At 42.0% G+C, this 22668-nt stretch overlaps 1 protein-coding gene across 1 annotated transcript in view; it reads right to left on the minus strand.

The window, feature by feature from the left end:
- Positions 1-1489: 1489 nt before the first annotated feature.
- Mroh2b (maestro heat like repeat family member 2B) overlaps positions 1490-22668 on the minus strand; it is a 73678-nt gene continuing 52499 nt past the window's right edge. The window contains exons 25-42 of the mRNA XM_047554729.1: positions 21793-21928; positions 21601-21696; positions 21244-21333; positions 20757-20877; positions 18507-18604; positions 15925-16077; positions 13204-13361; positions 12284-12410; positions 11611-11798; positions 9706-9846; positions 9181-9295; positions 8427-8573; positions 8002-8184; positions 4125-4280; positions 3658-3789; positions 3154-3256; positions 2163-2228; positions 1490-1619 (exon numbers count right to left, since the gene is read on the minus strand). Of these exons, the coding sequence (XP_047410685.1) occupies positions 1513-1619; positions 2163-2228; positions 3154-3256; positions 3658-3789; positions 4125-4280; positions 8002-8184; positions 8427-8573; positions 9181-9295; positions 9706-9846; positions 11611-11798; positions 12284-12410; positions 13204-13361; positions 15925-16077; positions 18507-18604; positions 20757-20877; positions 21244-21333; positions 21601-21696; positions 21793-21928 (2317 nt within the window). The 3' untranslated portion in view covers positions 1490-1512. The remainder of the gene's footprint in view (positions 1620-2162; positions 2229-3153; positions 3257-3657; positions 3790-4124; positions 4281-8001; positions 8185-8426; positions 8574-9180; positions 9296-9705; positions 9847-11610; positions 11799-12283; positions 12411-13203; positions 13362-15924; positions 16078-18506; positions 18605-20756; positions 20878-21243; positions 21334-21600; positions 21697-21792; positions 21929-22668) is intronic.

Raw genomic sequence — 22668 nt, forward strand, 5'->3', positions numbered from 1 at the left:
AGTTAAGGGGCAAGCTGGGGTTTCAATCACCTGAGGGCTTTAGCTGGGGCTCATGAATCCATTCTGGAGGCAGTGCACTTTCATGCCTCACGATTTAGTGTTGCTTATTCACAGGAAGATTAGTTCTTTGCCACATGGACATTTCTGTAGGTCTGCTTGAGTGTTCTCTTGACAGGTCAGCTGGCTCCCTGCAGGGTGAATGATTTAAGAGGGCACAAAATCTTTAATGACTTGTTTTGGAAGTCACATTCCATTGTTGCTAAAATATTGTTTTGGTTGCAGAGATCAATCCTATTCATTGTGAGAAGGGATTACATAATGGGCAAGATTCACTGGGGACTAGAAAATATACATCAATTTCATAGAATAAAATCTGCATGAGTGTACAGTTTCTCTATTTTTTCTCATCATTATAGTCCCAGTGAGTATAATAATACCTTATAAAATCGTATGCACCAAATAATTCTTTAAAAATATTTTTTCAGTTGTTGATGGACCTTTACTGATTTATTTATATGTGGTGCTTGGATTTGAACCCAGTGCCTCACACATGCTAGGCAAGTGCTCTAATACTAAGCCACAATCCTAGCACACTAATAAATATTTGTAAATGCATGAATTGGCTCAATATTTCTAACCCCAAAGACTCCTTTGTTCTCAGGGTTTTATAGGTTTAAAAAAATGTTTCCCCAAAAAGTTTGGGGATGAAGAGATTAGAATATAAGTAATTGGAATTTACAAGGGTGTTAGTGAGGAATATATTAATAATGTTGCTAATAAATGATTATTATGGTGGTGTTAAATGAGTAGAAGTTTCTAACAGAAACTTCTTTTATGTATCTAATTTCATATGTGTAGTCTTTTCTTTATGTATTATGGAAAAGGGTAAAGGATTAAAAAGCAGATACTAAGAAGAAAGTTGATACACACAGGCAATATGTGTGCCTACGCACACAGAGAGACTGTTGCTCTAGGTTAAAAATGGAAAGGAAACTGTGAGATTTAATAGAATGTCAGAAAGGTCCTTTGAAGAAAAGTACTTGGCATAGTCTTGATGAATAAATTACAACCTGGGAGACAATAGGCAGGTTAAAGCTCATCGTAAGAGTATGTTTTAGAAGTAGTGTGGGTAGTCATTCAAAGCTGACAAAGATAAGAAGGGAAAGGTCTATGTGTGGAAAGTAAGAGTAGCCCTCCTTTCCCTGATAGTGTGACTTTGTCAAGTTTTGTCACTTTTTGATATCTGCTGGGATTTAAACTTCTCAAGATAGAGGGCTGATCTGTGCAAAGTCACCAGTCAAATCATAGGTTATCCCTGAAGGGATTTCATGGGATTTACTTTTACTAGTGAAAGCCCACAGGGAGATTCTGGAAAGTATGGAATATACCACCATTTCAAGGTTTCCATCCCAGGTACTACCTCTTTTCTCAAGATACTCCAAGTGTGTGAAGTCATGGAATGAAGACAGGAGTCAGTTTTAGAAAAAGCCTAGCAGTTTATTTCTGGATGGTTTACAAAGGGATGCTTGTCTCTTTACACCTTCTCAGGAGGGTCTGCAAGGCAGCTTCCGCTGCTCTCTGGACACTGATACAGTGGTCTTGTCGAAGTTCTTGGAGCCCTGAAATGGAAAGAAGAGCAAATTTAAGCCAAGGTGGAGAATTGGAGCCCAGCAGTAAGAGCAACTCAAAGCAAGGTCCACTTTACCCAGCACTGAGGGTCGGACCTGTGAGCAACTCAGATTCTCACACTCATGTTTTACTCGAAAAGGCAGAATTTGAAGCTACAAGTTGAGGAACTATTTTAACATTGAAATAGGGGAGAGGGACTGAGGGTGTAGCTCAGAGTTAGAGCATATACTTAGCATGAGCAAGGCCCTGGGCAACCCAAGCACACAAACAAACACACGACCCTGACCTTGTGGTCAGTAAGGGAGACACAACCTTTAGCTGTCACAGTCTGTGGGAATGTTGTCTGCAAAGGGGTGGAGCTGGAGGTGGTTTTATGCACCATGCAAATTCCAGTGTTTAGAGAAACTCAGAGACAATAATTACGTACTCAGATTTTTTATTTCTAAGTTTACATGGAACTTGGAGAAATAAAAGTTTCTTTATCCCTAAGAATGTAAACAATGTGTTAAGCAGAAACTAGGGATGGTACTCACGTGTGGTCAATTGTTCTCTCTCTAATAATTCCACATATTGGTTGGTCAAGTTGAGAACAATGGCATCTAAAGTCAACAGGAAAAAGAGTTACTGATTTCATTATAGGGGAGGAGTAGATCATGTCAGACTCCACACCTAGTCAGAAGGTAAATTGATCTAGTTAGTGAATGAGCAAATTAAATAACTTTCTGTGAGACCCCCCAGGATGATGTGAGTGGAATCTCTATTGAGTTTTGAGAACTATGTCTGAAAGTGGTCATTCATCCAAAGAGTACTGGGAAAACTCACATAATGGCCCTGGGTGGAGCAGGGGCAGGCTTTGGGTTTCAAACTTGTTTAAGATATGGTTCCTGTATTCAATGACTTTGTAATATGAGGTGGCAAAGCCAGTAGGCCTGTCCTCTGTGCGCTGGTTAGTTGGAACAGGTTTCAAGATGAAACTTAGAATTTCATATTAGAAAGATCTTCCGGGATTCAATTATTTTCCTTTTTATAGATTGACAAAGAGGTGACCCACAGATGTCTACTGGTCCCCATTATCAATGTCAGCATGCTTTCCATGTGTATCATGTTGCTGCCCAAGATTTCCATTTGAATTGAGCTCAGAATCTGGAGTATGGGTCATATTAAGGAATGAAGTGAAAAATAGTAGTTAGGCAGAGGTGGCAGGCTTGGAGCAAAGACTTGGGGAAAAGAAAGAGCAATGCTTAGGATGGAAGGAACATGGAGGTCTCAGGAGGGAGAAGAGTCTGATGGGAGGAGAGCTGAGCATTGGCAAGCCAGAAGAGGTGATAAGTTTTCATTTGCAAGAAAAAGCAAATTCCTTTAAAGGAGGTTGTTGCAAGACATAAAATGAATTTATTCTTAGCCTTTCTTAAAAATTGTCATACCAGTAATAACAATGTTTATGCTGGGGTAACTTTTAGTCCAGGCAAAAACTAGGTGGGAAAGAACAGCACACCTGAGGGGGGAGTGTGGAGGTGGGCTCACCTGTGAGCTTGACTGCTGCACTCCTGATCATCTCCCAGTTGCTGGTGAAGAAGGTGAATGAGTGTGTGTGAAGGATCCACAGAATTTCCTGGTTTTTCTTTGCCTAGACGAGATGTGTGTTACAAAAAGGGCAACTAGAAAAGGAATTTATGACATTCTGCATCTTGTAGGTCTTCAGAAGGGAACCTTAAAGGCTAGTGAACACTCCCACAGCGAGTCATTGATTTGTTAATGGACTGAAAATTGTATTATGAATATTTTAATCTCCTTTTTATCAGGAAGGTACTGGGGTTTAGGAATTGATCAACGGATATGAGCTTCATGAACCTAGGAGAACAGGTCCTACTCAGGACTTGAGCGGGAAGCAGTGTGGGGATCACTGTGATCCTTCCAGGACAGTCCTGGCTCTGGCCAGAGAGTCCTTGCTATGTCGTTTTCCCTTCTGGGATTCATCTCCAGACTCTTGCCTTGCCATTTTCAAGGCAGCATCTACTGTACACTCACCAGTTTCACACAGAATTGTCTATAGAAATCTCTGGCCCTTAGTAGATCCTGATCAAGGAGGTGGTCTAATACCCCATAGAGTTCCTGCAGGCCCAGGAAGGGGATGCAGATGACCAAGACATCACGGCAAGCCTGGAAAACAGTGTTCTGTGTCACAGTCCACAAGACCGGGACCCTCCTTCCATAGGGAAGGAGTGCTGACTAGCGTTTGCAAAGGAACAGTGTAAGTTAATATGGTTTGGAGGGTGTACACCATTCCTGGTATTTTCCCAGTTTCAACGATGGAAGAGGAAACTTGGGAAGACATCACAAGAATGTACCCAGGTTTAGAGAAGTGGTTTTCAGTTTCAGTTTGCGGGGGGAGAGTGACTTCAGATCTGGCTTCTAGTCCAGCTAGATCAGGTTTACTGATGCTTCTCAGCCCTGGGGAGAGGAGGAGGTATGGGAGTCTGTGGAGGGACACTTACAGCTCCAATCTTGGGATTGGGGTCCCAGAGGTGGAGAAGGAATGAAATCATGCTCTTTTTTATTTCTTCAGCGAAAAAAATCTTCCACCTTCTTCCTGTTAGGGATGCCAGATCCTCAAATAACAAGATGGAAGTCAGTCTCACCTCATCTTGCTCCTGTGGTAACAAATGTTATCTTCTTGCAGGCCTTTCCCTCTAGCATCCCCCTGGTCCCTTCCCCAGTCTGCCCCACTTCAGCAAAGGAAGGCTGGGACCCAGGCACTGGCTCACTCCTGCCTCCATCCCTGTGTGTTCTCAGAACTCTCTTCTTTTTCTCCTCATCATGCATGAGTCTGAGAAAACAAGGGCCTGGAGTTTAGGTGATGCTATAAAACTTGAGGCCCAATTTTTGTCTTTGAGTAGCTAGAGGGGAAGTGTGGTCACAGGAATGATTAAACAGGAGCGCTGTCTGCAGAGGGCCAAGAGGATTCCTGCTCATGCATTTTACATCAGTTAGTCTGAGCACATCATTATCCCGGGGCTATGCAAGCTCTAATCTAAATTTCCCCAGGTCCAGAACTCTTCTCCAAGGTGCCAAATACTCAGGAATTTGGGCCTTGGGTCTCAGTTAAACAAACAAGTTCCTGAACCTACTGTTGAGTGTGTGAAGTTAGGAAACTTTCCTGCTTTTTGTCCAGGATGATAGGCAATGATTTCAAAAAACAGGGTAAGATGATGAAGGAGGACAACCTCCTATCATTTCATCTGTTCCAGCAATGAAAGAAAATGAAGTTAGGTGAGTTTTCCAGATTTTTTTCCCCCAGGCCTAGAAACATCCTTTAAAATACTCATATGAACACAGAAGGATGAAAGGAAAAGTAGTCCTGAGTAGCAGAATATTATTTAGATAAACAATAAACATAAAAAGGAAGTTGATATAGATCACCCAGAAAAACAAAAATGACTTGTTGGGGAAAGACCAGAATAACTAAACAAATGCACCTGTGTAATGGACTTGAAAGTAGAAACATATTAGGAATAAGGTCAAAGAGTGTTTTTAAAACATCTCTGTTTAGAAAAATGGAGAAAACCAAAAACAAAGTACCAAAAAGGTAGAAAGGTATTTACTTAAAAAAAGGGAAACGAATAAACAAACAAACCCAACTTCAAAATTTTCCAACATCAGTAAAGACAGAGAATGATGAGAAAGCAGAAGAAAGAAGTGCCAGGAGAGACAGTAGGAACTATCAGTCACATCCAATGTCTTTAGTTTTGTGTTAAAAAAAAAAAAAAAATGGATTCACAGAGAGTGGATCCTGTGATGACACAGGGTGATGTGCGGGAAATGGTAGCAAGAAGGGACCGGAGCACGGGGCAGCGACCGCGTGTTTGGTTTCACCATTTCATTGAAGCATCACCATGTTTTGAGAACACAAGGAAGTATGATATACTTAGAGAGAGAGAGAGAGATAATGCACTAAGGGATTACAGAATTCTATGCTTAATCTGTAGAAAAATACAGGAGAAACGCGTCACAGCAGAAAGATAACACTACTAGAGAATACATAGCTCGTCCTTACTGAGACCTAAGTTTTGTCAAACTTCACTTTTTTGCAAGTATGATGGAATTGATGGCTATTAGGAATGAGAAAGATCCAATCTAATAACCAGGAAAAATTTAGATTTTGCAGGGCACAGTGGTGCATGCCTGTAATCCCAGTGACTCAGGAGGTTGAGGCAGGAGGATCAAGAGTTCAAAGCCAGCCTCAGCAAAAGCGAAGTGCTAAGCAACTCAGTGACACCCTGTCTCTAAATAAAATACAAAGTGGGACTGGGGATGTGGCTCAGTGCTTGAGTGTCCCTGATTTCAATTCCTGGTAATACCCCCATCCCTGACAAAATATTTAGATTTATTTTCTCCTGCAATAGCACTGAGAAACTTTATCATGACCACAAAGCTTTTAGGAAAGACTTGTGATTTACTGTAGGCTCAGATTCAAGGAAAGTATTATTATTAGTTCAACAGCAACAACCCAGGAAACCCCATAGGTAGGCCTCTGGGTAACTTCAGTCCTTTGTTAAAGATAGCCATCAGTTATCTGTGGAATGAAAAAAAGAACAATTGCTACTTTTAGAGAAGATACTAAACTGGATGGGAGCCCAATAAGCACTTTTGAGGACAATTTGGCAATTAAAAGTGATATTGGTAAATTATAGAAACTGGCTGGGGGAGAAAAAGAAACAGAAAAAGCTCTTTTCAAAGGTTAGATTTAAGTTAGCACATAAATCAGGGAAATTGCAAAAATGAAAAACTTAAGAATGATCGACTGTGGGCATATTTTGCAGATTAGAATCTACAGATGCATGGTTAATAAATTGCTGGAGAATCAGGAGGAAAGAGAAGGATTTAAAAAAATTGAAGCAAATAAATAGGAAAAGGTTGGACTTGAAAGGTAATTTTTCTTCAAATGGTATTCAATACTTCTCAGGCCTCATTTAGAGATCCAACTCAGACACAGGCTTATAAAATATTTAATGAGCAGAAAAATTAGGTTATGATGAATAATGAAGGAAATGAAGACTTTTCAGTCTGGAGACTGGAAGGTAAATAAGTAATTTAATAAAGTCTTAATGTTAATGAATATGCACTGCAGGAGGCAACCAGCAGTTTGCCATTTCCTCTGACAATAGAGCACGAGGAAGCAGGTATAGATCACAAAATAATTGATCTCATTTGTTATGCAAATATATGATTTTTACATTGATGGTGTGAATGAGCCAAAAATAAATAATGAACTATGGTTTCCTGGAAGGTGTAAAAAAGTGACCTTCCCCTCTGAGGAAATTGCTGATTCATCCTCTTGGAAGTTAGGGCTGTGAACTAGATTGGGCATTGGCAAACTTTTTCTCGAGAAAGGGCCAAAGAGTAAATCATTTGGATTTTTGTGGGCCGTGTGATCTTTCTTGTACCTTTATTTTATTTACTTATTTTTATGGGGTGCTGAGGATGGAACCCAGTGCCTCACACATCCTGGGCAAGTGCTCTACCACTGAGCTACAACCCCAGCCCAATAATGACTTTATTTTTGCAGTGCTGGGAATTGAACCAGGCTCTTGTGTTTGTGAAGCAAACACTCTACCAACTGAGCTACATCCCCAGTCCTGCCATGTGGTCTTTTTAATAGCTAATCAACTCTGCTGGTGGAGTGCAAAGGCAGCCACAAACCACATGTAACCAATGAGTGTGACTGTGTTCCAATAAAACTTTATTGACAAAAGCAGGCTGTGACCTGGATTTGGTTCATGGACTGTAGCTTACTGACTCCTGAATAAAATGAGACTTTACATTTTGGAAGTGGGAAAGAGAGTACCAGAGCAACATCATCTTTATTCAAGGCCTAGTCCTACATTGCGTTTCCCACAAAGCCGGCTTTGAAATGAGCATTTAGGCTCAAGTAATTTATTTGGGAGGTGAGTCCAGGAAGCAAGCCTAGGTAGTGGGAATGAGATAGGGAAGAAAGGAGGGCACAGAAAGCGAGTATTAATGAGTGCTTTACTTACCTGAGCAAGTGGTGCTCAATCCTTCCTTTTAAGAAAGTTGGGAAGTGAATCTACAGTTTGTTGTTTCCCATTTTTGGAGGACCCTTTCTAGGGTTTTCTTCCCCCCAACAATTCTACCTCCCCCGGCTTACATCAGTCATGATTCCTAGGCCATGGAGTACCCTCAGGCAGAGAGAGACAAAGGAAGTCATTTTCCTATATGAGAACTGTTTGCAGGTGTCCTCTGGGCTGGCCGAGGAATACTGATAGAACACTGACATCTTCTACAAGCAGGACCTGAATGCTTTTTCTGTGTACTCACTTTGGGGAAGAAAAATTCCTGAACAAGCTCACTTACATCTTCAAAGAAGGTTCTTGTTTGCAGCACTATTTCCTTGAAGTAGAAGCTAACGTCTCTGTCTGTAAGCAGCTCCAGGACCTTTTTGAGAGCCTTCAAGCTTTCACAGACGACTTCAGTACGAGCCAGGTGATACAGGCCTCTGATGATAGATTCTAACATTATCTGCTTATGCTTCTTCACCTATTTTGAAATAAAGTCTCTTAATCTCATAAACTCTTCTAAGTGTATCTGGAATACTGTATAAGTTCCCAGGCAAGGAGATTGAAATTCTGTTAGGGTCACATGTACTTTAATACAAGAGCCATCACTTCAGTAATGTATTGGGATTTTGATTAATTTATAAGCAACTACCAGGTGTGGTCTAGTAAATGATTATTTAAAAGTGGCTTAAGTGAAGTATTTTCCCTGTGAGCACCTCTTACCTTATAAGGAGCCCCAGATGCTGTGTTACCCAGCCCTCGGATGGCCATTTGCCTCAGAGTGGAATTGGAATCCCAGGCACTCTGATCCATCAAAATCAGCACATCTCGTAGATTCCCAAGCTTCCAAAGACTTGGCTCCTTCATGAGCTGAAATCAATACACTCCTTCCCTTTAGTTAAGGGTGTGACCTCCCTCCAGGAGAGTGCCAATGTATCATAACTACAATCAAAGAAAGGGCCTCACGGCTGTGTAGTAGAGAAGGAAGCTTTTGGGTGAGCTAGCAAGTTTTGTAGAGGATAAGCCCTAGATATGACAGCCCATAGGCCAAGGTTATGTGGTCATGAGAACCAGAATACCTGGATAAGAGGATATTTCCAATCTCAGTGCAAAAACTGGGCAGGGAAAACAGGGATTACTGATGCTGCTTTTCCTCTGGATTGATTGGAAGGGTCTTTATGCCAGAGTTGGTAGGATCGGTAATGTTATGATTGCTGGCTACTTTTAGTTTTGCCCCTCCCAGGTTTGATTCCCTCCCTTCTCTGTCCTGGAAAGTTTATTTCTGCAGACAGAGGGCAGGATATGTTTAAGGGAGTGTTCTTCCTCTTTTGGTCCCTGCTTAGGTGTCTTTGTCAGGTGCTGTTTCCTCTGCCACTAAAGTTTTCCTTGATGGTCCCTCTTCTATGGTTTCAGCTCTTACTGAGAGAAATACCCCCAGGGGCCCACTGAGCATGCTCTGTTGGATGCTCTCCCTTGCCTCGGAGAAGAAAGCTGTGCCAGTTATCCGGTAGTTCTCTGAGGAGGAGGTAAGAGACGGGAAGAGTTGTTCCATGATGTCCAGTATGACTCCACGCTGCCACACCAGCATGCTCCTGGAAAATGCAAATTTTAGAAGAATCTTTGTTATTTTTCTCTCAGCAATGGAGGAACTCTTAGCCCATTTGTTCCTCATGCAAATGATCTAAAAAAGAATGCTTGATGAAAGACCACCAAGCCTTAAATTTTAAAATGCCTATTCAACGATCCAGTTTAAATGTCATTTATCTGAAGCTGTTCATTTGAATCCCCACCCCCCACGCTACTGTTTTGAGAGGAGGGGTGAGTTTGGGGCCGATCCTACCATCTCTCGCTACCCCCCTTTGCTCACTCTTCCCTGATGTTCTCCTTTGACGATAAATCCTGTGTGAGCCCATTGTTCTCAGTGAGGTTGCCTGTATCACACTTTTATTCTTTGCTTTGGGTTTTCTTCTTTGTGTCTGGTTCTAGACTATCTGTACATTACCTGGCCAGTGCACATACACCTATGTGATGGCTCTCAGGACTGCTAAGGAGGGTCCATAAATTGTCCCCCTCATCGGATTCTCTTGCAAGGCCTTCTTTTGTGGCTTGCGCTTGTAAGCATTTCAGAGTTGTCGTTGAGAGCCTGAAGGAGACAGTGTGCATCACCAGAGTCAGTCAGCGCCTAACAGGGGACTGCGGAATCCCACGTTCACTCTCCTGCTCCCCACAGTGCCCTGATAACCCTGGATTTATGGCTGTCGTACAAGAGAAAAACCGTACTTTATTCTTGGGATCAAAGGAGACATCCAGATGATGTGAGCTAGTAAATGCTGCCACAAGATCTTGTCAACCTTCCATGAGAAAAAAACAAAAACACAACACCCTAAGAATGGAAAGTGAAAAAATAACCCTATTCACGGATTCTAACGTAGCCCTGTGAGATGGGGATGCATCTTGCACTGGATGGTGTGGTACACCGCTGCTGTTGGCCAGACAGTGGTTGTGATGTGGTTACTGACCTCTCATGTACATGCTTACACTCAGGTGTGACTCTTCATATTGTTTTCATTTTAGTGAAGTTGCATGTGTTAGTGCAACTGCGCTTATTGAGTCTTTGTGCCGTTTAAAACGCCTTTATGAAGGTTGTACTATAATTTGACGTTGGGATGAAAAGTCAGGCAAAAGGTAAAGGAAACAGTGATGTTACATAGGATGAAAATCTTATACCTAATAATCCTTGAAGAGCTCTTTTGATAAGTATGAAACAAAAATTTAAAAATATAAGTGGCAGCTGCACAGCTGGCACCAAAGTCCCCTGTGGCACACCTCACATCTTCCCCCACCAGAAGACCCAAAGAGAAAAACAGACCTATCTGGAAGAGTTGCATTTAGAAGACACCATCCGATTCTGTCCAGAGGAAGAAAAAGAAAGTGAACAAACACCTTTCAGAGATCAAAATCCTGGCAAGACCAGAAAGGGGGGACTTCATACCTCCTTCTGCAAGCTTTTTAAAAAGAAGTCCAGTGGATCAGAATATAGAGGAAAAACTAATAATAAGAATCCCTCAAAAGATCCTTCATCCATCAAATGAGATTTCTTCAGAAACCAACTTGCCCTTGCAAATGACCTTGACTAAGAAATAGCTGTGTGAAACATTCAGAGTTGTATTGTCAAATGATAAAATGAGGATAAAAAAGCTTGTATTTATCTGCATATGTATTAATGTATACATTCCTGAGGAACACTAAACGGATATAAATATTTACATATGAAACTAAATCAGCATGTAAGACACTGAAGAGATGAAGATTGGTGTATAGTTAAGATTTTGCTTTTTGAACAGCAACACTTGGGAAAAGGGAAATGAAAACTTTTCATACCATTATAGAAAAGCAATCAATTTGGAGGAAAATAAGTGTATGTAAGAACAAAATAATGTACATAACATAAGAAAGTATTGACTTATGGCTTAGTTGATAATCATTTTCTTCTTTCTCAATGGTACGCACAATAATGTTGCTGTTTTCAATGGCTGAAGTCTTAGATTTGATAAGATATGGTACCCATTTGTATTTTCCTTCTTTCTCTAGTGGTCTTAATGTCAAAGAATTCCAGTTTTCCTGGAAAGAGCTTGACAAAGGAAACCCAAGGGAACAGAGTGGGCCTTTAGGAAAGAAGGCATAGCCTGTTGTTTCCCATGTGCCCGTTCTGGGCAGCCACAGTGGGTACTGGGTCAGGGAAAAGGAACTGCAGGGCCTGCCATCACGGCCTCGAGAGAGTAGGACCTCACTTCTTACAAACGTTGGATGCCCTGATAACAGGCACAGATCCTGGCTTCCACAGCCCCTCTTGGGAATCTGCCTATGGAAGGCGGCCCTGGAACATTCTCCCTGCCAGGCCATTTACCTGCAGGGGTCTGGGACCTGCTGCCGTTCCCCTGGCTGCATCACGCGCCTCCTGTGGCTCAAGGTAGAGGTGGGCATCTTTTGGCCCAGAGTGCAGCTGACCAGCTTCAGGAGGAGAGTGAATAGCTCTGGGTACAAACCGGTGACAGGCGTTCCCACTGAGACCACTTCATAGAGCGCACAGGCCACCTGAGGGGACAAAGCACTCAGTCAAATGGTATTCTCTTCTCCAAGGCCATCTTCTCTGGGGGCTGATCTTCAAGTTTGTTTTCTCCCCAAGTGATTGTTTTCTAAGTCGACGATGTTCATGATAAAGAGAAAAGGGGGGCTTATTTGTCTGTAAATGTTTCTCTCTTGGGGTGGCCCTGAGAACATCATGTCTATCAGGAGGTACCAGGCATAGACAATGAAATGTTTTCAGCATTGGAGTTTTTCAAAAACCAAAAGGTGCTTTGGTTATCTTGAGGACTAATTTGGAAACACAGATACATACATTTGCTTTGGGGCAGATGAGAAAGGTGCGTCTCCAAATGATCGGTCACTGACAAAATTACTGCCATATTTGTCTAAATGTGAACTAGAGTAGAGTTAAAGTTAGCATATGAGAAGAGAAGTATGACGAAAGATCGTGGAGTAGGGAACAGTTCCAGCAGGTGAGGCAAGGTCGAACTCACTGAAATTGCTTCTCTCCCAGCAATGTCATCTTCTAATCCCATCTCCAGTTTCTCTATTAAGACTCGAATGACTTTACCAGTGGAGGCCGGGTTTTCAGCTAAGGCCTTCCACAATGTCTTTGTGTCCCTAGGGTGTCAAGGAAGGAGGTTGACAGATAAGACACAAGTCCTTGCACTGTGAGCTCTTTCATCAGACTCACTCTAAAACCATAATATTCCTAATCACAATTTCAAGAGCAGATTGACATGCTGCATGACAGGGGATAAGTAAGATGTTTTATTTACTAATCCAAAATTCTGGCCTTGGGCGACCAAGGTTTGTTAATGTCTATCAATATGGAAACCTCTCACATAGCTGCATCCTAGGCAACAAGAAAGGGGAGTAATATTCATTTTCTAATATCATTTATTTCTATGATGCATATATATATATTTGAATTATCTATCTATAATTATTTTCTTTCCATATTTTTTATTGGTGCATTATAGTTGTACATAATGATGGGATTTATTGTTACATATTCATACATGCACACACTATAACAATAAAATTTGGCCAATATCATTCCCCAGCACTTAACTCCCTCCCTCCTGCCCTCCTTCTACCCTCTGGTTCATTTTTTCTACTGATCCTCACTTGATTTTCATGAGATACAGTGTGTGTGTGTGTGTGTGTGTGTGTGTGTGTAATTTAAAAAAAAAATCTCATAAATAACACTTGGAAATAAATAAAAAGCAACAAATAAAGAAATAGGATAAAACATTTGGAAAAACATTACTTGTGATTCAAATACCAAGTTTTAAATTGTTCAGCCTTCTTTTTCAATCTTTGCTATCTTTCCCTCAAACAATAAACCCTTCCCCAATGCCTTGCAGGGAGGTTTCTCCTGGGAGAAAGGACCAGTTCAATTAGCATCTACCTGTCAAAGGGCAGAGCCTTATGTAATAGGTTGACGACAACAGCATCCATGTGAAAGCTGGCAATCTGGGAGATGGCTTCGAGCATAAGCTGAAAACTTTCCTCCTTTTGTCTGAGGACAGGCATGTGGTGGTACATTGTGCCCAGGATCTCCAGTAGCTAAAGAAGTCAAATAAAACGTTATGTCAGGGCTGGGGTTGTAGCTCGGTGGTAGAGTGCTTGCCTAACACATGTGAGGCACTGGGTTCAATCCTCAGCACAACATAAAAATAAATAAAGGTATTGTGTTCATCTACAACTAAAAACAAACAAACAAAAAAATCACCTATTTTTTTCTACATGAATGGCCCAAAGAAGGTACCATCAGCACATTATGGGTGGGTGGTGGATGAATGATAAATAATGTTTAAAGCAAGCACTGGTTCTAGGCATGGCTTATTTCTCACGTAAGAAGATTGCTGGTGAATTGGATGTTTATTCTTAGTTCAGTTTAGAAAATAGTCAATGAAAGAGTATATTACGCCAGATGCTGTGCTGGGCACTGTGGGTGGTACACCAGAAGTGAAAAGAGATGCAGCCCCCTGCTAAAAGAGCAAGTGGTCTAGTGGAGGACATCAGCTGGTTACCCAGAGGAATGTGCTCCAGGGGACATAAGGCACATCGTATATAAAAGGTGCACAGAAATGATATGGAAAGCTAAGCAACTGAGTCATGCTGGAGGAGACTTTGGTCTGAGTCTTAAAGGAACTGTAGTCATTTCAAAGGGTGGGGTGGAGTTGGTGGAGGAGGACATCCTTGTCAGAAAAACAGGTAGAGATGTAAAATAGGAAAACATGAAAATGGACAAAGCACAGAGGACTTTAAGGGTAGAAAAAGTATTCCATGTGATGCTACCATGGTAGGTACATGTCGTTAAATACTTGTCAAAATCCATGAGATGTGCAAGACCTAGAATACAGTACCTTAAACATTAGAGTCAATGCAAACTCTACAGACTTTAAGGTGATATTGATGAACCAATGTAGGTTCATGGAGGGTAAAAAATGTACCACTCTGGAGCGGGCTGCTGATGGTGGGGAGACTGAGCATGTGTGGGGAAGCAGGGATATGGCAACACTCTGCTCAGTTTTTCTGTGAACCTACAACTGCTCTAAAAAAGAAAGTCCATAATGAAAATAGTAGGAAAGCATGAACATAAGAAAATGCCAGCAAGATTTCTGGAAAGAGACAATGATACCGTTCAGAGAACTGAGAGAAGGATGTGGCATGAACGGGGGATGACTTGACAGTGCCCAGAGGACACTGAAGGCCACTTTTCTGAATTTTTTTTTTTTTTTTTTTTGCAGTGCTGGGGATTGAACCCAGGGCCTTATGCTTGCAAGGCAAGCACTCTACCAACTGAGCTATTTCCCCGGCCCTCACTTTTCTGAATTTTGATGTTTATCTGTGGACAGTAGGGAAAGATATTATACATTTGGATTTCTTGATGTGGACAAGAACATGTGTCTAGCTCAAGTAACTTTTCTTCTCTTAGAAATTTCTCTCTCTTATTTTGCATAGACATTTAAATTAGAAATTTATTTTAAACATCACATTTTGTCCTTACCCCTTAATCATGAATATCCCTTAAACATGATCATGATAGAGTCCCACTTCAGTGATACTTGAAGAGGATTTAATTCCCTGTTGGAAGTCTGTAGCCATTCTTTGAACAACTCCTTATGCTAAGCACAAACACACAGGTGTTTCATATTTTTCAACCTGTACTCTCCCATGTCTACTAGCATAGTAGAAAACCCCATGGAGGGGTTGCTACTGGGGATTGAACCCAGGGGCTATCAACCACTGATCCATATCCTCAGGTATTTTTATTTTTTATTTTGAGACAGGATCTTACTGAGTTGCTAAAGCTAGCCTCAAACTTGCAATTCTTCAGCCCTAGCCTCATGAGTTGCTGGGGTTACCAGTGTGGGCTACAGTGCCCAGTACCAACTAAATGTTTATTCTTTTAAAGTGACTTATTAGAAAGTCGTTGGCACAGGGGTAATTTCTAATGCAGTTTCACAAAAGCCATGCTTTGGAAAATTTTTAAATTGAGTGTGGTTGACTCTGGCATACGGGGACAAAGATTTCTTTCTCCCTTTTCCCTTGAGATGTCTTCATTTAGTTAAAAGTTCCTTTCTTACTGATTAATCTTTGAATAGTTTGTATTCTGTGTCTGACTTCAGGAGACAGGACAGACGAATCTCTATTTATAGCCCTTAATCAAGCTTCTTGAATTTAAATTCTGTTCATTCTCTTTAACTCTTCAGCTGGGGGGAAGGATTGAGGGTTTTTCCCCAACCCACCGGCAGCCTTGCTTACCAGACAGTGCACCCTGTGGTGTGTGAATGAGAAGTGGAGGAGTCGCAGTGAGGAGAAAAGTTCATGGGTATCTCCCTGGCCGTTGTCATCGCCTGGATCTAACAACACAGTTTTCCATAAGCTGAACGGTGTTGGTTCAGAGCCACATCCTCTGGTCAGAATGGGGCAGTTTTAAAAGTTTTTAGGATCAAAGACCAGAGAGGCCATGGAGTCCACGGGACTCCATGCTGAGGCCTCCTGAAGCTGGCATGGACTCTTGCCTGCTGCCCATCACAGGACAGGCTGAGGAGCAGTCACCTGTTTGGCGTTTCAAAAGTAGCAGAGTTCTGCTCAGTTACACAGTCAGTGGTCAGCTCACCTGATCTTCCAGTGCCGCTCCGTGCTCCCTCAGGGTGATGATCATCCATATGCCGCAGGCCTTTGTACATGAGGGATCCAGGCTTTCCAGACCATCAAGGGTCTCCTCCAAGAACATCTGGATTTCTTCATTTGGAATGAATCTACAGGCAATCTGAGAATGTACCCAGAAAGACTCATGTCACCAAACACCTCATTTTACGTATGGACACTTAAGAGCACGCTGCTGTTATTTACTTAAGGATATTAGCAACCACTGGGATTTCCAAATGGCACATGACTGAGGCCATTGAAACTAGAGAAAACACTCAGATAAGTTATAGGCATGACCTTTTATTGCTAAGCAAATTTTCTCTGGGCTTGCCTTTTTATCATTTCATGTTTATTGACTCTCAAATTTGGTAAGGAAATTTCCTATGCAAACCTAAAGCGATAGCATACTGCATGAGGGGAAAACAATGCATGTTTATACAGTGATTTTCATATTCTAAAGTACTTTCACATACATTTCATGCATCATAGAAATATGTCTGAAGTCTGTTCAAGAAAAACTAAGCCTTGAACATTTGGGAAAAACCTACCTACATATCCTGAGTACAAAGCTGAGTACTCAGGTGGCTGACAGTATCTCTCTGGGGTATGGATTAATCTGGGCCCTGTTTTGTGGTCTTTCATGCTTCAGTATTAAGAACAGTAAATATAAGTTCAAGAAAATAAAAACTTTGCAATGTTGGTCTCTAAGACCGAGAACTCCATAGAATGGTGGACAACAACGTGTGAATGTGAGTGTATAAATACGCGTGTGTATACTTGTGTATGTGGGTTGATGTATAAAGGGGGGTAGGCAGGCAGAGTGGCAGGGCCAATGAGTTCCAGGAGTGTTTTCTGGGTTGTTAGCAAATCAAGGTGGTAATGCTTTGCAGACACGAGAGCATGTCTGTTCACAGTGGACACCCCGCTGCATGTCATGGTCTGGTGATGGTCTGTTGAGATGAACTGAGCTCCTTCCTGTGAATAGTTGCTCATGGCAGCCGTTTCCTGAGTGACCGTGGTTCCAAGCTCAAAGGACTTCTCCACTGCTTCTGTGCCATGTGACCCACCTAACTTCTCCTTCCTTTTTGTCTTCAGTCATTATCTCTTCTGCTGCCACCTTGCCTCAAGCTACGTCATAAAACACTAGAACTCTTGGTTCCTCCAGACTGACTTCACTAATTTTGTTCTTACCAGACTACATTCTAGTTTCCCCAAAGCAACCAATGTGACTTTTCAGAAATAAAAAAAGTAGGATCTTTTCTTAGAACCACCATGAGCCCAGAGAGACCTTTGCAAATCAGGAGACTGTATCCTATCCTTGAGCTTATTTCACTTCCCTCTCTATGTGTATTATCATAATATACTGATTTATTGTCATCTGTGGAAAACATTTCTGAGGTACACATATAAATCTGTGAAGTCTGCACATTTCACACCAGGCACAAATGCATGTAGCAGCCTTGACTTTACTGCTTGAAATCCTCTATTGGCTTTTGATTTCAACAGGGGTAAAAACCAATGTCCTTAATAGGGCCTAGAAAGTTCCTCAACAGCCCTTAGCTATCTCTTAGATTTCACTACTCACCTCTTTCTCCACCTCAGGGCCTTTGCACTTGCTGTGTCCTTAGCTGTGTCCTTCACAATGGGCTATTTCCTAGGTATCTCCATGTTTCTCTCCTTCAGAGAGGATTTCTCTAGAGGTTCACTTCTCCCTGTTCCCTATTACCTCACTTCCCTTTATTTTTCTCAATTGTCATGATCTGAAATTATATTTATTTTTTCAGACTCAATTTACTGGGATGCAATCTTGATGAAGGGAGGAATTTTGTCTTCTTTTACCCTTACAGCCTAGAATACAGCCTAGCATATGCAAGGTGCTCAGGAGATAGTAGGTGAATGAGCGCAAGACTGAATGAACGGTGACTTGATTGACAAATTCTCACTAGAACTGCAAAGTAAGCTATCTTTTTTTCTTTCTTTCTGTTTGTTAGTTTGAAGATGAAGAGTAAAAAAAAAAAATTTTTTTTATTGGTACCAGGGATTGAACCCAGAGGCACTTAACACTGAGCTGTACCCCCAGCCCTTTTTTATATTTTATTTAGAGACAGGGTTTCACAGAGTTGCTTACGGCCACACTAGGGTGCTGAGGCTGGCTTTGAACTTGAGATCCTCCTGCTTCAACTTCCTGAGTCACAGGGGTTATAGGCATGTGCTACTGTGCCCAGAAAGAGTAAACTCTCCGTATCAAACAGAGCACAGAGTGCATCCAATGGACCGCAAAGCCCTTGTTCCTTCCACTCCACACTGCTGTATTCCACCCTGGGGAAGCCTCTTTAGATTATGAAATTTCTCATAGTGTGACATGATCAGTAGCAGCTGTTGAGTAGGCACGTGTACCCAAAGTCAATAAATGACAGGACAACAGATCCTTCATTAACTGGAAGGTCTGAACCGTTGCCTCCCTTCACAAGGGGCAGTTTACAGTTTACGCATTTGGAAATTGGTCCGGAATCCCTTTGCATGCCTTGGCTGATCCTCCGTATTTGTTACCTTAGCTATTTTAGAAGAAATCTTGATCTGGACCTGCAGGTCCTCACATTCCAGTCCTTGCTGCAAACCCTGCAGTTTCTCCACTTCCATTCGAATGCCTGAAGTGAACAAAGGGGAAAATATATGGGTTCAAAGACCTGCAAAGGTTGAAGAAGCTGGCGATGCTCTGATGTGGTACTAATTCACTGCTGGATTCCTTTAATGAACACACATGGGGTTGTCTGATGAGAGGGTGGACTTAAGAGCAAACATATCCTGAGTAGTTTCTACATGTAGGCACCAAGTTATATGTTCTGCATGCAATGGTTTATCTCTCAGAAAGATCATCTGAGGTGGACTCTTTTGTTCTTGTCCCTATCTTGCAGATAAGAAAACTGGGGAAGAGAGAGTGGAAGTCATTTGCCTAAGGTCACCCAGTGAGTAACAATTGCAGAGTCAGAATTTGAACCCTGGACTGTCTGAAGCAAATGTTCAGGCTGTAACAACTCTGCTATATTGCCATTTCTTTTGGAGTTCCATTCTTCAGTGAGCTACCCTGGAGGAGAATCAAAGATAACAATTATAATAAGAAGTTTACCTCAGTAACTGCCTAAGTGATTGTTGCTATCAATTTACAAATGCAGACCTAAATAACAATGATCCTCTGCTTGAATTTGAACGCATATTAATTATGGAGACTGACACTTGAACCACTCCATGGGGGGCAGCCTAGCCCAATGGAACAGACATAGACTTAAGAGTCAGATACACCTGAGCTCAAAGCCCAGCTACACTTTCAGTGGTCCAAGTAACTGGCAATCTTCTTATCTTTGAACTGATGGAGTAACATCCATGAGTATTCACAGGGATTTAATTTAGCACCACAATAGTTATTTGTACTTAGTAGGTGCTTAATAGTGCATGTCCCTTCTCTCTGCCATGCTTATTTAGTTAACTAAGGAAAAAGAGTTAGGTTAATTAATAAGTATGGGATTTTTTAGCAACAAAGAGAGTTTGAGGACCTGAGTTTTGTGTTTCAGGAAAATAAAGAATAGGTAGCACAATAACAGAATACAAATTCCCTTCTTCCTGTGAGGTCCTTTCTTGGCATGTTCACTTACTGAAGTAGTGCTTTAGTGGTCACTTTCTTATTTTTTTCCCGGTGGAGTACAAAGCATATATCCCTAACAGATTATCTTCCCATATCCTAAGGAACTTTCGGATCTACTCCAACTCTGATGAATAGTTTTTTTTTTTTTTTTCTTTTGAACTGACTGCTAACCATATCTATCCCCATCTAAATCCCACCATTTGGCTTTAATACAGTTTCTTTCCTTTCATGGCGCTGGGGATCAAACTCAGGGCCTTGTGCATGCTAGGCAAGTGCTCTGCCACTGAGCGATGGCCCTCCCCGCCAGTCCCTAAGTACTTTTCTTATGTGACTCTTGGAATTGTAATATCTCTGTGTCACCAGCATCAGAACAGTGCTTAACACATGGAAAAGCACTCTAAAATTTTGAAAACGTATGACTTTTTTTAAAAAATTCAAAACCAACTAGTGAATATGGGCATGGGATGGCACTAAACTTGAATCAAGTGTTTCCAGGGACACCTGGTCTCCATGGAACTGAGTATACACCATGCAGAGTTGTCCCTGGTGAAATACCTGCAGATTTAGCCTTCAACAGAAGGCTGGGATTATTGGTTTCATTCTGAGACAGAAGTTTTGAAATTCCTTCAATATTTTCTGATATTGACAGCTATTCTCATATAGCTGCAGAGCAAGAAGAAATGCTGATCTGTAGGCTCACAGATCTCACAGAGTTCTCTCTTAGAGAAATTTGAAAGTTACTTAGCGCCATCATAATAGTGCAAGCTTCTCCTGAAGAGAATTGCATTAGAGAAGGCATCGCTAATATGATGAAGGGCTCAGTGATTTAAGTAGGAGACTTCCAAAACATTTTACCTACTTTTAGGAATCTTTGTAGTGCTTCAGTGTTATCTTAAAAAAATAAAATGCAAAACAAACAACCACAAACAAACAAACAAACAAACAAAACCCTGACCCACTGAAGGAAGATATGACTTCTCTCAAACTCAGCAGACAGACAGACTCTGTGATCTGATTAAGGTGTTTGGACTGAGAAATGGAGGTGGGGGAAATGGGAGGAGACAGTCACAGGAAGGAGAAAGACAGATGCTCAAGGAGGAAGAGTGAGAATGAAGGTTATCAGCATCTCCCTGTCTGTAGGTTTCCCACCTTTCCCTCACCTTTTGTACAGAACAGGCCAATCATGGAACTCACAGCTGCCTGGCGGATGGTGGGCAGGGTGTCACAAGAGTGAGGAGCCAGGAGCCCGAGAAGTGAACCGATTTTGAAGTTCTCTGGTGGCTGCAAGACAAAGGAAGCACCCCGTGTGATGGGGCAGCCCGATTATGGCCCCAGGTGTCCCCACATTGAATCTCAAGTCCCTTATTTTCTCACTGCAAGTCTTTAGAATCAAATTGAATCATAAACTTTCTCCTAGGAGGCACCTGGAGAGGAAGAGCCGAGTGAGCTGAGCAGGAGACAGCTGGACAGCCTACCTCTGTGGTGCTGCCCTCACTCTGGAGTCAGGAGACACTCTCGGTGGTCCTCTGGAAAGCCTTCTGCTCTGGGACCCCAGACCCATCAGGCAGGAGCTCTGGATTCAAGAGGCCTCAGAAATCCCTGCGATTCGCAAGCATGAAATCTATTTGTTTCTAGGGGATTACTTGCCTCGATATCATTTGTCAGCACTTTTGCTGTGATCTGGAAGGCTCTTTCTCTTTCCCACTCTTTCTGTGAAACAAGCCACATTCGGAGAAGCTGTTGGTCAAAGAATAAATGTCCTTTCCTTAGTATTCTTCATATTCATTCAATCTCATTCTCTCCCTCTCCCTCGCTGTCCCTTTCATTCTGCCTCTTCTGCAACAAGGCTCCCATATCCCCACAAAAAATTCTTAAGCGGATTGACCCTCCACGGTGGGGAAATGGGTCGGGCTGGAGTCTCCTGTGAAGATGAGGTAGTTTGGGTGACACACTGGGGGACAGATCGGGGGCAGGGGAATCAGCGTGAGCGGTGGTCCTACTCACATTAAACATTTCGTGACAGTTTTCTGCCTCCACATTATCCCATATCATGGTCCTCAGAAGTTTTCCCAGAGCATCCATGGATCGTTCGTAAAGAAACTGAAATCAAATGTGCGTGTATGAGTCTCAGGCTGCGGTGAGGAGGTCAAGTCCTACTTGAGATTTTCGTTCTACTCAGGCCTCACTGCCACCTACGTTAATGTGCTCCTTGTCCTTGTCCGTCTCGCCCTCGTTTTTGAGTATTTCTAGAGGTGGAAGGGGAAGCAGCTTCCGAATGGTCTCATCAAGAATATTCAGGTGGTCATTTATTGAGAGCTGAGGTTTCAGTTTACTGCAATGAGAACCACGTGGAGGAATGGATATTACCGCGACAAGCAGAACCTACCCAGGAGGTTGGCAAGAGCTGTCAGGCCCAGGTGCCACTTTTTCTGAAAGGCTGGGATGTCCAAGGAGCTGGCAATGGGAGCGGGGAGAGGCCAGTTTCATAGCCTCCGACTGCATTGGTGTTAAGTGAACAAATGAACTGGAATCGTCTTGCCTTCTTTTCCTTCTCTCTGTTTACTATAGACATCGTGAGGGTGAAAAACACAACCTGACACGATTTGGGAACATGGAAACGTACAATAAACATAAAGACTCATTGGTTATTAAATAAACGTAAATTAAGACAAGAAGATACCACTCATCAGTTATCAAATTAGCAAAGAAATTAAAAATGACGATGCTGTCAGGGCTGTGTGAGGAAGTTCTCTTGGAGAGCAGGGAGCTTCAGTACTAACCAGGAAAGCTCCATTTAGATTCTTGTCTTTGCTGACTGACTGTGTTTTAAAAAAATCATCACTGAGGTAATGTAAGCAAGCTGCGTCTATTCGGGGTGTGTGATTTAATGGATTTTACAGAGAGCTATACCCATGAAAACAATACCATAATTTATACAGAACATTTCTGTTGTTCCCAGGTTTTCTTTATGTCCCTTTTCAGTACATCGTTTCCTCCACCTTGGCCCCAGACAGCCACTGATTTGCTCTTTGCCTTGGAGATTAGTTTTCAGGTTCTGTAGCTGCTCTAAGG

Source organism: Sciurus carolinensis, chromosome 6 (genome assembly GCF_902686445.1).
Source record: "Sciurus carolinensis chromosome 6, mSciCar1.2, whole genome shotgun sequence".
Classification (NCBI taxonomy): domain Eukaryota; kingdom Metazoa; phylum Chordata; class Mammalia; order Rodentia; family Sciuridae; genus Sciurus; species Sciurus carolinensis.